The 16,488-nt window shown below is 43.0% G+C and overlaps 1 protein-coding gene across 1 annotated transcript in view; it reads right to left on the reverse strand.

Moving 5' to 3' along the window:
• The window catches only part of CCDC40 (coiled-coil domain 40 molecular ruler complex subunit), a 708,731-nt gene that overhangs the window by 72,187 nt on the left and 620,056 nt on the right, over positions 1-16,488 (reverse strand). Inside the window, exon 19 of the mRNA XM_085617438.1 lies at positions 15,428-15,616. Within this exon, the coding sequence (XP_085473564.1) occupies positions 15,428-15,616 (189 nt within the window). The remainder of the gene's footprint in view (positions 1-15,427; positions 15,617-16,488) is intronic.

The following is a 16,488-nucleotide window of genomic DNA, read 5'->3' on the forward strand; positions in this document are numbered from 1 at the left end:
TTCTTGCCTGTGTATTCAACAAATGCTTAGCGCTGCCCTCTGATAAGCCTACCTGCTCACCCACACTACCACAAAAGAGAGCATTAGTATTATCTACTTCAACCTCTGTAAAGCCTATGGGGATCCACTGGACTCTGTGTACACTATACCTCATTTTGATATAGTATATTCAGAGCCAGCTCCCTACACTCAGTAGCTATTGTAGTTTTTCCTGGGAAAAGAGCAAGTATTTCATCCCCATCTCTCACAGTTTACTCTTTACAACGGTCCTGCACCGTGATAGTATAATCTGGAAATAACGTGATGCGGTTATTGCCTATTGCCGGTCAGTCGAGTCAGCTGGATTCTTGTATTTCATCTCATTCTTTGACATGGAGCATCTTGGCCACCATTGACAGAGGGACTGAACTCTGGAGAGGTCACTGTGTAGGTACTCTGTGGGCACATTCAATGAAGAAAATGGTGTCAGTTTGTGAGGCGGCATAAAGCTCTTAAACCAGGTTTCTAGCTAAACCTACAATTCTTAACTTGCTCCTGCAGGCCCGACCTTTACCATAGTCATCTCAGCCGTCAAGGGAATGCACATCAGAACAGCCGCACTAACCCTCAGGCAATGTGGAAATATACTGCATTAGGAGTTATTTTCCCTTGTTAACCTTTATTGTTCTTTCCGAATATGAAAATACTTTTTTCTGTTAATGCTGTGTGTAGCTAAAAATGCTTGTGGATAAATAGAGTTAAATGAATGTAAAGACTTAACGGCCCACCCCTCTACAGTACAGATACATACCCATCAGTGGTCAAAGTGGGGTAAAAAAAGTAGGGGAACTGTGGACGAAGAATCAGAGGGCGGGAATGACCTGAGGATTGGGTCGCTGGACGGAGCCAGGTGTGGCCAGAAAGAGCAAAACATCCCAATTTTTAGTATTTGGCAATTCACTGACCAGTTACAGCTTATTACATTATTTAATTCAACAAATGGATACATGTTTATTTAAGGTATAATATGAGTTTTGACATCAAAATACATTCACAAAGTGGGATATGCTCCCAATCGCAGAATGTCCCAAATACGCTTAAAAGTGGAATCACAATCCATTTGCCTCCGAACCATGCAGTTTCTGTCATCAGCACTTCTCCCTTTTTCCACAAGAGCAGTTCAAACATGAATGGCAAAATATCCTACTTTGCAAATGTTTTCCACATAATTATGGCTCTGCCATATTTGCCACATAATCGTCTGCTGCATAATCAGATGAATTTAACAAAACAAAAATGTGTAGTTTAAATGGATCAAAAGTTACTAATAAATGTGACTTGTGTTGCTGCAAAGTTGAGGGTCCTTTGCAAAGGTTGACCGGTAACCTTTCTCACTGCTGCATTTGCAAAATCTTTGCAAAGACTGTTAGAATGTGTAAAAATGTCAAAATAATAAAGTATCAGAAAATGTACAGCATTGCGCCGCAGCCTTTTTTTGCTGCATAATTAAGTCAACACTGTGACATAATTTTGTCCTCAATTGCTGCATATTTCAAGTGTCCCCAAAGCAGGCAGCACATGTTAAAAGTGCTTGTGCATGAAGCAGAGAGACCGTGAAGTTTGTGAACTTAGTTTGGCGTGTGTAGCAAATCCTACATTGCCGATCCCTGGTGAGTTGCACTACTACTGCTGAAACAAGGCCAATGGAGGAAGGTACCAAAGGGTGAGGCGGACTGGCCTCAAGGGTCCTGTGACCTCAGTGACAGAGTCACTCTCGCTCTAGGGTGTGCTGCTTCGTAGGCCTGCCTGCAAGACTGGAGGTGAACTTCAGTATCAAATGTGGTGGACAGGCCTTCAAGGTTGCTACTGCTAGGGTCCACCTGCTGGTCTAGATACCAAGGCATCTAGGGTCTAGCAGTGCCTTCTAAGGTCTAGCATGTGAATGTGCTCCCTCAGGAGCGTAGCCTGGTGGACTGGTCATGAAGGCTGAACCTGGCTCCCCAGTTCCAAATTCGGCAGTACTGGCCATAGAGCCACATCCTCTCCCCCACTGAACACCATACTGCCCCACTGATAGAAACTTGCACTGCCTTCAGCTACAGCCCAATTGTTCCCAGCTATAAACACCTGGATGCGACTCAATTCAAATTAGGCACCAGACAAGAGTAATATGCTGCCTGGAAAAAAAAGTAACAACACTGGAAAAAGAAAACACCCATAGGGAATGCAAGACTAAGTAAAGCATGTGAAATTTAAGCAGGAATTTACATGGTTAGCTTAACACTTTTACACTCATTATTCAGAAGTTAATGAGTGCTTTTGCTTGAAAGGTTAAGTACAGGACTGATAGGCCTGGCACACAGGGATGTGTGCCAGGTCGACAATTCACTTTTATCTGCACCAAAACATGCAGGCTGCAGTGGCAGTATGCTTGTGTTGGGTGAGGGGTCTCTTAGGGTGGCACAATACACGCTGCAGACCTTAGAGACCCTTTCTGGTCACAAGGCCCTTGGTACCTCTGATACCGTTTTACAAGGGACTTATATGTGTGCTAGAGGTATGCCAATTGTGGAAACAAAGGTAAAGTTTTGGGAAAGAACACAAGCACTGGGAGCCTGGTTTGCAGGAACCCAGCGCACACTTAGTCGTAGATTGGATCAGAATCAGGCAAAAAGTGTAGTGGTACTGCAACAGAAACGCACTTTCCTATACTGAGTGCAAATCATAGTTCTTCATGTACCCCACTGAGGCCTTGGAATGGGCCAAGCAGCAGTCATTCACTTGCCCATCGGTTACCGATCATGACTGGTTGAAGGCGACATGGAACAGAAGGCACAGATGGAGCCACCATACACTCTCAAAATCAGTGCCCAGAGGAATGCCCCCATCAGGGTGTGAGGATGGGGGATACACATCGCATTTCTGCAACAATCTCACATTACAGACCTAGAAGTACAGTGTCTACAAAGACGCCAGAGTGGGCAAGTATTTGCCACAAACTTTTTCGCAAGGAGCAATTATTTTGATCAGAGCAGGTGTGCTCTCAACCACACAGATTGGGCTTCAAAACCAGCTGACAAGTTTATATGCACACAATTTAGCTAATGATTTACAGATCAATATAGGCATAACAAAAATTGTGGCTTTCGGTTGCAAAAACCCCTGTTACACCTGGTTTATCGGGCTCGATAAAATCGAGCAGATGCCCAATTATTTTTATCTGGGGATGAAAATTAATAGCAAGCTAAACTGTAAAGCCCATATAAAATACATGCATCAGAAATTGGCGGTTGGATCAGGCACTATAAAAAGGTTTGCCGTAAAATATGGTGGAAATGCCATTGGTCTACTGTGACTGTTGCTAATGCCAAACAGGCTCCGGTCTGTACTTACGGAGCAGTACAAAATCAGCATTTACGGGTGAGATAAGGAAAATTCTTAATCTACAGAAAGCGTCCCCCCCCCACCCTCCAATGTTTTATCAGACTGGAATTGGGCCTGCTATAAACCATGGCTCAAATTAATATCAACTGCATTAATTACTGCATTGACTCATTGACTGTAAAGGGGCGTCCAAGAACACAATAAGATATACTATAAACAAATAGCTTGCCAACCTAAAAAATGATTTTCCACTGACAGATTCCCGTGTTAAAGATCTTCTGGTTAACTATAATATGCCTACTCTAAGTGAAGTTGCCAAAATGACAAAAACTGTTTGGAAGCTGCTGAGAAAGCAAGAAATTAAAATGGGCAGTTGCCTTCTTGATGTAGAAAGAGCGACCCAATACAAAAATAGCACGCATCCTATGAAATCCTACACAATCGAAAGGCAATCATATTTAGACTTCAACCACAATTCCAAGGTTATCTCCTCCTTCTTACATTTTAGACTTTTTACCTGCCATTTCTTCAGATCGAAGGCCGATGGAAACAACCCCCACGCACTAACTGCATGTGCTGCCTTTGCAATGCAGAGCTCGAGGCGCTGGGCCATATAATTTATTCATGCCCTAAATTAATGGATATTAGGAAGAAGCTGTTGGAGAATTCCTTCCACACAGAAGTGATAAGAACTATACGTGACGCTATTCTTGTCTGTTTTCAGGGGTCCACATCCAAATTGGTTGGACAAGTAACGCCATTTTTATCTAAAGCAATTAAAAAATGGGAAGGAAAACTGCGAATCATTTAAATGCATAGAATGTTATAAGGGTGGTTGACACCTCTTATGGCAAGACTGTAAGGTTTTATATACTGCGTACGGTTTTATATAACTGAGTCAAACGACAAAATATTAATCACTATTACCAAGAAGAGGGTAAGGATAGCTGCAATCTACTTCATTTGTGGAATAATATAAGGCCTTCCTCTTTCTTTTTAACGTAAGATTTTAATGTTTTAATCTTTAATTTTTTTCTTTTTTTCTGTATATTTTGTATGGTCTTAAATAACTCGAACAATAAACATCTTACTTACTTAGAAAGCAGGTGTGCTGTTTCAGCCTCATACAACTATCCTTGATACCGAAGGAAAGCATGTCCTCATAGAGGGCTGCCTAGATGGCAGCCAGTTAGCAATAGAAAGCATTTACTCTCAAGTCCGCACACGCTACTTTTCTCTATAGACTTTCATGGACATTGGCACCATGGGCTGGCATCCCTTGGCTGCTTGGCGGAGACCTTAATTGCAGCTTAATGTGTCCTTAGATAGGTAGTTTCCTTCTATTCCACAAGCACCTACATGCCACAACGCCAAGCATATTGCACACTGGCTAAAGCAATAGTCCTTAATAGATATCTGAAGTCAATGCAATGCTAGAATAAGGATCTATTCATTCTACTCTCCCCCACATGACCTCCATGTTAAGCTCGACAGGATAGTGTGCTTGTCCTCCTTATTCTGTGCAAACACCTGCACTGATTATTTAGGTAGGGCCCTATCCAATCACAATTTACATTGGGCTGGTTTTAATTGAGGAACTGTTCACCCCTCATACCAATATGGTGCTTACAACCTTCACTTCTCTAAGACCTGGTGTTCTAAATCACTCTGCGTGATGATATTGCTGCATATTTTGACTTCATTCTAAATATTGCATCTTCTAGCGCTGCAGAATGGGAGGCCTTTAAAATCATGGTTAGCGATCATTGCATTTACACAGTAGTGAGTGCCAGATGGTCTTTAGACCTAGAAATCAAACCATTGAGGAATCACTACTTCGTTTACAAAATCAAGCTTTAAATTCCATGTTTGAGCCTTTAGAGCCACATACCATGTATACATCATTGCTCAAACGGATCTGTTGTGTTAATTTTGCTGAATACTCGGTGCGACCCACACAGACGCCTGCCTACTTAATCAGGGAAACATAAGCACCTTTGCCCCCTCCAACTTGCTTGCCCCAGATACCGTTGCATACACACAGATTGACATAAAAAAAGCTTTCTCCCAATATTATAAAACACTCTACACCACTACCCATGACTGATCTCACACTGACTTTGTGGAATTTCTGGAAAACATCCAATTGTCCCTGTTTACTTAAGAGCAGCACCAGGAGCTGAAAGCTTCTATAAGTGCTACTAAAATAAAGGAAGAAATACGCTCCTTAGCCACAGGCATGACTGGTCCAGGTGGGCTACCAATCGAGTTTTACCAAGCATACTCTTGTTGGTCCCACAAGTGGAAAAACTGTAGGAGTCAGCAGCTAATGATCTGAACTTTCTCCCCTTTCTCAGAGAGGCCCTCTTCATTTCTATTTCTAAGCAGTGGCGGCTCCTGCGCTAAGGCGGAGGAGCGTCGCCCCACTGCTATTTCAGCAGTGCAAAAAAATTAAAATAAAATGATAATAACAGGACGTTATTATCATTACATTTTTCTATGCGGGAGTCGAGCAGGGCTGGGCTCTGACGCCAGAGTAGGGGAGGAGTGGTTTGCACTCCTCTAAGTGCATGTGATGGTTTGGCTGGCCCTCCAGGGTCGGTCAACCCATCATGCACACTTGGCATGTTCTCCATTAGGCTGTGTTGCACAGCCCCGTGGAGAACATGCCCAGGCTTCCAGGCACTGCATTAGCGTCCAAACAGGATGCTCAAACCAATCACGACGATGCTCCTGCAGCGTCATGGTTGGCTGGGAGAGTCCGGAAGCCTTGCTGCTACTAGTGCTTCCAGCAGACCTTCCTTCCATGATGGAGGAGAAACGTGCGGCGGTGGGAGAGGCGGCGCAATGGAGAAGGTAAGTTTATTTTTATTTTTTTAATCCATCCATCCGCCCGCCCACCACCCCCGTTCAGAGGCATCTGCCACTGTTTCTATGCAAGGAAGGGACACAAGTGACCGCACTTCCAATAGATCCTTAACCGTTGTTAATACTTATTATAAAATTTTCACCAAAATACTGGCTGCATGTTTGCTACAGTTGCTACCCACTCTGGTACAACTGGATCAGAGTGCTACATTCTAGGAAGGAGCACTTTGCTTCATATGTGAAGAATTTGTAAGATCATTGGTGTTCGCTCCCAGATCCTATCCCTGTTCAGCTTGCATGATCCTAGACCCTGAAAGAGCATTTGACCCTCTAGACTGAGACTATCTATTCACAGTAATAGAGAAATTTGGCTTGGTAGATACATGAGATACATGATAAAGCTACTTTACACAGCTCCTATGGCATGTGTCAGAACTGGGAGATATGTTCGACCCGATAGTGCTTCTGAGAAGCACCAGGCAGAGCTGTGACTGGGGGTGAGTGTCTGAAAAATTTCAGCACTCTGTCCATCATCTCCTTGTGATTGTTTTGTTCACCCTAAGTTGGCAGGGTATGCTCAGACGTGGGTCCCTTGCTCACTTTGCCACTGGATTCAAGCTAGCCTGGCTGATGAGGGGTGTTACCCCGAAACCGGTCCAAGGATGCTTGCTTCCGTTCCAGGGAAGACCGGGCAGTTCGGCTGGACATTCCCATGAGGCACAGGGACAAGACTGATTTGCATATAGCTGGGTCTGAACTGGGGTGGGGAAGTGAGCTAAATAATGATGATGGATTAAACCCAGATCTGTTACTGGGGGTGAGTGTCTGAAACGTTTCAGCACTCCGTCCATCATCTCCTTGTGTTTGCTGGATTCCTATGGTGTACAGGATTTACCCTGTTCCCTGGGGCATTCCTGTGGTGTAGAGGATTCACCTTCTCCATTTATGCGGATTACCTGCTGTTGTACCTAAGGGGTGGTACTGTGGTCCCAGACGACAGAGTCAAAACTCTGCACCTTTCCTAGGGGGTCCAGTTTAAGGGTCAGCTTGCAAAAAACATGCCTGTTCTGCCTTCTCGTGATGCTCCTGGAGAAATGTGGAGAGCGCTCCACGGGCAAAATAGAAATTCACCACTGTGAACAATACTTACTAGATGGCAATCTCACTAAGGCAGTGACAGTGGTTTTCAGTCAATCACCTTCTGGGGAATTCTACAGCTTTCTATGCAAAAATGACTATGCTTCCCAGGTTGCTATATTATTCCGCAAACCTCCCACTATATTTATGGCAAACTTTTTCTTACCCTAGATGTCTTACTAGGAGACCTTATCTGGCAAACTGAGCACCGCAGGGTGGCACTGGCCAAGCTGAGACTCCCTGTAGAAATGAGTGGCCTGGGAGTCCCGAATTGTGAACACTATTAGCTTGCAGCACTCTTCTTAAAGGGTGTGTCGTTGGATGGCCGAGTACCATCTTGATGACAAAGCCACAATGCATACTCAAGGGTGACTTGAGAAATTACTACAGCTTTTTTGTCCATTACCACATGCATTTCCACAAAACTCAGGTTACTACTTTCCGCATACCACTGCACCATATGTGCCAGCTATCCCTCTAATAGGTCCCCCAAGGAACTAAGATGCATTGATGCCTTTTGATCTAAAACATTGGCACTCTGTAAGCACAGGACCATGGGAGATCTCGTTTACAATGGGCTACTCTTGTCCTTTGATGAACTGGTGGAATAATTCAACGTTCACAATGGACAATTCTTAATGTTTAAGGCCCTGACACACTCCTTTCGCACTTACTGAAATATCATGTTGACTGAATCACAAACCCGCATTCACACTATGGGCAATCAGCAATCAACTGATTAGCTGGTTGACTAAGGCTTTGGGTGAGCTTACACAGATATCTTTGACAACCTTTCGTGATAGCTGGGAAACAGAGATTGAGAAAATGTTCCACAAAACAAGGAATCGGAGAGAATACTGGCTTACCATCAGCAGTTTCTAGAAACGCTAGATATAAACATATACAGTTTAGCATAACTCACAGAGCTTACCTCGTCCCTACTAAAATTAATGAAAATTTTCCAGGGGCTAATGCCTGCTGTCCTCGCTGCATCTCAGCTAGCACCAATCTGTTACATATGTTATGGTCATACCCGTCCATTTCCCACTTTTGGTCTGTAGTCACCTCACAGCTTGCACAGGTTAAGTGGTGTACCACCTTAAATAACTGGGAGACATCTGGACTTGGGACATTTCAACACATTTAAATAAGCATTTGCAATGCAGTTGGTCTCGCATTTATGAGAGTTGAAGTTATTGGCATTGTAAATGACAATGCCTTTTATTTATGTGTATTTTTTTTTTTAAACAGATAAATAAAAGGCATTGTCATTTCCAATGCTAATAGCTTAAACTCTTGTAAATGCGAGACCTATTGCATTGCAAATGCGTTCGGTGCCCGTGCTATAAACATTTTTTTTTAAAAAGAGTTATGAGAGAGCGTTTCCTGCCTGCAATAGCAGGCAGGACAAAGCAATTGGAGAAAATGGTGCTCATAGGCTGTAATTAAAGTCTACCAAATAACAACACACGTAACAGGGGGTGTCGACATGGGAGGTTACAAAATGAGACAAGGCGGTACTAAGGAGGGACTACTAAACCTATTGACCAATGAACAGCCACAGTTTACAGTGGACAATGACACAAGCCAATGGAAAATATGGGCAGAGAGTGGGCGGAGCTTCAAGTTCCTCCCTGAATACAGCACGCCTCGCAGAGCAGCGCATGCGAAGCCCAGACTCGACCTAAAAACAATACGGCTAAGATCCTTGACCTCACCTTACTACTTGCGAAGCGCTCTATCATATGAAAATGGAAGGCTAACTCACCTTCATGAATATTGCGTGGAGCCAGTCCTTGATAACTTGGGGAGAAGCAGAGAGAAATGCTTTCGGAAGAGAAGAAGCTAGATGGCTTTGTAAGCATCTGCTGTCATATGGATGGGACACACTTTAGATTAATTTCCACTCCATAAGTAAAGATGATATCCTTCCGCCTTAGACATGCTACTACCAACAGCTGGCATATCTTCACCATTGTTATGCACCATGATGTTTAGCTTTCCTATCTTCTAGGTCAAATCAGCCATAAGCCTCCTCTCGGATATACAACACTGCAGTACCGTTGTTGCCACCGGTGGAAACTACCCCTTACCCTCCTGAAGCTGTATGCGGTGTCAACTGTCTTCTAACAATATTATGCTTCACTGTTAATTATGCCGCACTGAGTACAAAATCTTTTTTTTAATGTAATTTACATTTTAGTCACAAACAAAATATTCATAAAGGCTTGCCTACTTCTTTTTAGTGAGTATTACCTAATGCCTGGCAAGTTCACTGTTTAAGGTTTATGATTTGTTCGCATGGCACTTTTCCAAATGCAAAGAACTTTTTATAATGGCCTTTAATTACATTATGTAAACAAGCTACAAGAATATACAGATGTATGCCTCTGGGGGGCCATTACAGTAATATTCTAGATTTTATCTTGCAATCTCTATTATGTAAGGTATTACACAAGGTTAATTATGAAAACTAATAAAAAGATGAGAAAAAAGTGCAGCTGTTCTGACATAAAGAAGCAGGCTCCAAACATCATATAAAACAGTTCTATACATAACCTGTGCACAGTTGCGACAATAGGGAAATAAATATACCAAGGTACAATACTGTGTGCTGTCCACACGCAGTTCAAGCTCGAGGAGGGGACTGGTGGCCACGGATACCATCTCAGCCTGGTCCTGACGTGTTTACTTTAATGAGTGTGGTGCACGCCTGTGCTAAGTACCACTAAATAGTAAAAGAGAGCCAGGCCGCCCCCGGCCCACTGTCCTCATGCAGCACCCCGATATGACCCTCTAGTGCTATGAGATTGGGCAGCACAGCATCTTTAGGGAGGTCTTTAACACAGCACTACCTCTTCCTGCCGCCCAGACAGCGTGGTCCCCAGGCTCAAACATTGTGGCATTCAGGAGTGCACTGTTGTTGCGTCTCACTGCTGCAGAAACCATATTTATTTAATTTGATTTACCCACGGGTGATGGTAGTGTATGTGGGGTTGTTTAAAATGCTCCAATGCATGTTCAAAGTTTTACTCATCTGTAGTGCAAAAAAGGAAAATGTGGGCCATGGATGTGTAGTTTTTTAAGTCGAGCCTGGGCAGCGCACACGCTGCTGCGAGGCATACTGCATTGGAGTATAGCTTTGAAGCCCTGCCCACTCACTGCCCATATTTTAAATTGGCTTGTGTCATTGTCCTTCGTAAACACTGTCTTCTGATTCGTTATTAGGCTTGTTAGTCCCTACCTGGTACCGCTTTGTCTGCATTTGATACCTCACATAACGACTGGACCTTTTTTTTGCCTTGTGACACGGTCTGCTTTATCTTGACTGGGAGCACTATTTTGTTTAATGATTTGCCCCTATTCCACCCACGTCGTCGCAGCACCCCGCCCGCTTTTATTGTATTTACTAATGGTGGTCCACTTTAAGTATAGCTGCTGCGCTTACTTATTTATTTTTTGTTTTGTTGGTGTACTAGCGCACATGAGGCGCTTTCACTTTCATGGAGACTGCGCCCCTTTTTTTTAGACAAGTGGCACCTAAAGAAAGGTGCATGGCCACTATTAAAGTAAAAGCGTGGCATGGGCGCTCTAACAATAAAAAAAATCTGTTTGTCAACTTGACAAACACATGCTTTTTTTTGTCAAAGCAGCCCATGTGTGGTTTCACTTTAATGTCGGCCACGCCCCTTTCTTCTTTAGATGCAGCTTGTCTAAAGAAAGGGGTGCGGCCTCCATGAATGTGAAAGCAAACAAATATCTGCAATGCAATAGGTCCTGCATTTGCAAGAATTTAAGCTATTGCATTGCCAATATCTCAAACTCTTGTAAATGCGAGACCTAGTGCATTGCAAATGCCTGTTACATCCTATGTTGTTGGCCAGTTCAGTTGGTGTCACGCAGCACTAGTTGACATCCTAGGAGATATGTGATGCCCCCTTGGCATTGTGACAACGCTACTACAGTTTTTGTGGCCCACCCTTTCAGGCAAGGTGTTACACATCATACAATATTCTGCTGAGGCAATAATATACATTAGAAATAAATGCCCTAGAAGATTATAGAGTGCAGAATGTATCTTGTTCCAAAGGAAAAGCAGTCTAAGAGTACCAGTCTTCAACCTCCACCTTTACGTAACTGGTACACCAGAAGCAGTTGTGGTCTGGGCCTCTGGGAGCTAATAGCAGCCCTGGAAAATGTGTTCATACCAACTCTATATTGTTACATGGAAAGGTAACGAGTGAGACCAACCATCTCCAGGATTTAGGGAGGCCACCAGTTCCACAGGGATACTTTGGTGTGTAGGATACTCATAAAATTTCTTACTGCTTAGTTATCTAATATACATTTGAATAACACACAATAAGCACTACAACTTCTTATATAATACAAAGGTGATTATGTATTGTTACGGGGGGCTTTGGGTAAGAATACTCATTTATACCATGCAAGAGTTTATTTGGCAGGTCTATCATTTTCCCAACATCACCAATATACCTGGCGGTATAGCCCATAGCAGTCCTTTTTTTCTACCAAGAGACCAAGGTTATAAATACATATGTCTCCTTTACCACGCATGCGAATACCACACAATTTCATGGTAAAGGCATGATTAGTTAAGGGATCTGTGATAAACATCACACCCTAGCCCCTCCGCCCTGAGCCCTAAAACCCTGGCCCCTGCCCAATAAATAACCTGACCCCATGAGCTCTAAAAACTACCCCACCTGTAAAACTACCATTACCCACCCTCTGCCCTGATCCCTAAAAACCTGGCTCCTGCCCTATAAACAACCTGAACCCTAAAAACTACCCCACCCCTAAAACCTAAAACTACCCTGACCCCCCCTGCCCTGAGCCCTAAAACCCTGGCCCCAGCCCAATAAACAACCCTGCCCGATCCCTAAAAACTAGCCCCACCCCTAAAACTACTCCCCCACTCCCCCAAAACCCAGCCCCGGCCCCACTTATCAGTCCACATCCTCTTCCAATACTTCCTCTTCCTGTGCTGGCCCATCAGCGCATCTAGACCGTGCACTGCCTTAACTACGCATAAGCATGGTTAAGGCATATGCGTGGTTAAGGCAAGCGTGGTTGCGCTAGCGGGGAAACGGCACGTGTGGCTCTGCACAAGTTGTAAAGGCAGTTTCCCAAAATGGTTGTGTGTTGAGGTTTATATGAGATGAGCTTCAAGTAAAGAATGCTCGGGTTATGCTACATCAATATGATTTTTGGGGAACCACAATAGTACAAAGGGACAGATTTGTGTGGAAGATTTTAGACACAGGGTTAGCTTACTGTCACAGTTACCCACCTCCCTGAACATAATGAGATCTATATTCTTCTAAAACTTGTAAAATATGTTACTGGACTGGTAGTTCATTTCAAGAGAGAGATGACAGTACAGCCTGTTTGAGGCGAAACATCCATGTAAGGACCATAATATGAATAAAACGCTGAAGTGGCAAATATGGAAAGGTAGACTGCCACAACAAAACAAACAGATTGGCAGTAAAAATGGACAAATTGCCCAACTGATGTACCATCATCCATCCTTTTAGATGGGGCGATCTGGCTCCATTACATCATGTTCAAGCTGCTAAGAGAAATAACAGGGGTATCAGAATGGACAGTGAGATGGTTTATTTATTTTCTAGATGGCCAATTACCAGGAGTGAACAATGGGTATGCAAAGTCGCTATCTGTACATGTCCTATATGGAATTCCTAAAGGCTCTTACTGACCCCATTATTTAGTGTATGGCTTCAACAAATTCCTGACCCTACTCTTTTGGATGGGGGTTGCCTTTCATAACTACGCCAGTCATGTATGTGTAAGTCATATTTCAACTGTCACGGGAAGTGAGAAAATTGGTAGTTAGTTCATGAGACTCTCCAAAATATCCAGGAATGTATGGACTACAATTGCCTCAGCCTCACACTACTACATTGAGTTTTTCTTAATGGGTTTGATGCAGCTCTGGAAAGGAAAGAGTCAGATATTCAGGATTAAAGTAGTGGTTTTGAAACAACTCCCAAAGAACAAGTGAAAACATTGGGAGTCTACTTCTATTCCCAGACTTAAATCGCCAGCCAACTTCCATCTTTAATTGCTTAAAAGAGCTTACCCACTTTTAAATGAACAGGGCCAGGACTGCCAGAGCAATTGTAGATGCAAAAACATTTGTGATAGCCACTACACTCTGGCTCAAGCAGAACTTTACTCAAGCCACAGGAGATCATATGTTGCGCCAGATCTGAGATTGCATATTGCAAAGGATCAGAAAAAGGCACAATGGGTACCAGTTCAAGTCAGGCTAAAAATGTACACATACGTCAGTGAATGGGTCAGTCACAGCATATCTTAAAAGCAGAGATCAAATCTTGTGCCCAGAGAGAGCACCTAGATCTACTGGAAATAACTTTCCAACACACTAATAGGCTTAGAGCAGGTGGGCATGCTTCTTCACTCGTGCTAGAAAATCTGACACCCATTTCAGAAGACTCATCTTCTCTAGATAGACCAGCAGTATATATGCTACTATTGTGCTTGGTTGCTGTTTTTACAATTTTTAGTGCTCTCGAAATAATCAAATAGAAACAGATAAGTGTCTTAAATATTGGTCAATTTTTAACTCTTTCCTTGAGTGACTGCTGTTTTCCTTTTCCATTCGACTTTTTTCCCCCTTTCCTTGATTTTGCCTATTATCTAATTAAATGCGTGTAACTTATTTCTGCCTCTCAAAACCCAGCAAAAAGAAAATATTTTCTTTCAAGCTTTTTTTAAAAATGTTCTATGCACATCCCATTTACAAGCCAAATGCAATCTGATGGACATCTAGGACAGCTAGTACATGTAAATTGTCTTGCTGTGCCACCTTTTGGAACATGCCAGCATGATCCACTGTGTCGTCATAATTGAGTTATCAGAGGTGACTGCTGGGATGAAAAGACCTCATCCTCTATGGATCATAAAAAATGGCATTCATTCCATTATCGTTGTCACAAATCACTGCCTCATTGTTCCCCATATGAATATGGATATCATGGATATACCTATCCCTAACGGGGAATAGCTACTTAGGCCCCGGTGCACCCTTCAGCATTGCTTCTGATGCAACCGATGGTGACACTCTCCCCAACTCGGCACAAAACCTCTCGACCAATGAGCTTGACAATGATAAAGAGGACATGATGTCAACTACTCAGTGTTTAGGAGGCCTGAAAGGCAGCCATGCGGTAAACTGGCTAAACGGAGCAGCCCAGGACGTGTCGCAGTAACCAATATACTCAGTTAGTTAATGACTGTTAGTCAATTATGGTCTTTTCCGATGATAAATTAGGACCCTTTGATTGATGATATCAGGGAGCATGACCATCTACTTGCTTACCCTAACAGAGTCCAAAGGGCTCTAATAATGGATCCAAGCAGCGAAAAATAAAACAAAACAGGTTTCTGTGTAGAAAAACACACCTCATTTCACAGGAGTACTTTGGGGCTTTATAACTGCCGTGATAATGACACCGTTAAAAATAGTGCTGTGCTCTGGCAGTAAACAAGTGTTCTAATAATAACTGAACTTGGGGGGCATACCCATGATGAAGGACCAATCATCCTCTGGTCGACTTCTTCAGTGACCTGGACGCTGAGGACAGATGAACCCTCCCCGTTTCCCACCCTCAGGGCTGCCTAGGTGCTGGTGATAGGGATAGCCCTAGCTTCTTACCTAAAGAGTACACCCATGGAGGGCACTGAACCTTTCTCTATTCCTCTAACAGTCAGTGTCTCTCAGGATAATGATGGGAGGTGCTCCTCTACTTTACATCTTAATATCGGAGGGTAGGTGCAATCACCAAGAACATAAAGGGGTCAGCCCTTGACATCAGTAACCTTGTGGGATACAAAGCACCAGCAGGGACAGAGAAGGAAAAGACATTAACATCACAATTCCCAGTTTAATGGAAGGCCTAGTATGTAGTTCTGCTAGTTATGGGCAAGGAATGCCCTCACTGCCTCAACTTTACCATCTATCAAGATACATACATCCTCTGCTCCTTACCTTGTGAATTTCCTTGATCTTTTTTCGCAGCTCCTGCATCTTAAGGTGGAAGTTGCTGGCTGTGAGTTGCTTTTTATCCTTTTTGCCTTGGTTCTGGGCTCGGACTACAATGGTCTCCCTGCGAGCAACCACAGCCTCCATGTCCCGGATCATCTTCTCCTGCTGCTTCAGAAGCTGACCATACCTGACCTGCATCACGGGGCAGGAATCGATGACAAAGGAGGGGAGGAACCAGATGAGAACATGGATGTGGGAGAGACAGCAAATGAGGGGGAGAAAATAAGTAGATCCATTTAGTTTACAGAACTGTTGATCTATTGGATATTTGGTTATTCTGTATCATGGCTGTGGCTACTTTGAGTTGTGATACTTAAGATATACTTCTTCAGCAGGGTGGACAGCCTCCATTTATTTACAAGCTTAGAATATTCCATCTTTATCAAGAGAAGGGTTGACAATTCCTTTATAAAGCTTGGTTTTGCTGATAGACATGAATGGTAGGATCTATGACAGTGAGAGGTACATATAATAACAGAACGCCAGTTGTTACTTCACAGGTTGTTACATCTGGAGTCATTAGATCGTGTTCATTACATCAAGAGTGCCTTTACACAAGGCCGGACTGGGAACCAAAACTGGCTCTGGCAAACTCTTTCCCGAGTTGAACCATCAGGTTCTATTGAGCTTTGGTAAGAGTATCTGATACATTATGCATTCATGTACCCTAAAAAACTCCTTACTCCCCACTCACACTACCCATGCCTGAACCTTAAAAACTCCACAGTATCCATATACACAACACATCTCGGAACACTAAAATCTCCATACCACTCCTATATACTCCTATAGATTTAAAATAATAATATTAATTCCTACCTAATGAGATGTAATTCTTTTTACAGTATATATTTATTGAAACACATTAGTTTTAATTAAAATATTTTTTGTAACTAAAATGCATATATTACATTATTTATTAAATAAAGAATTCATTTGAATGTTATTTTAAATTTAACTCTAGCCCCAAGAAGTTACATGTTGAGGGTCATGAGGATAGAGGT

Source organism: Triturus cristatus, chromosome 7, assembly GCF_964204655.1.
Source record: "Triturus cristatus chromosome 7, aTriCri1.1, whole genome shotgun sequence".
In the NCBI taxonomy this organism is placed as follows: domain Eukaryota; kingdom Metazoa; phylum Chordata; class Amphibia; order Caudata; family Salamandridae; genus Triturus; species Triturus cristatus.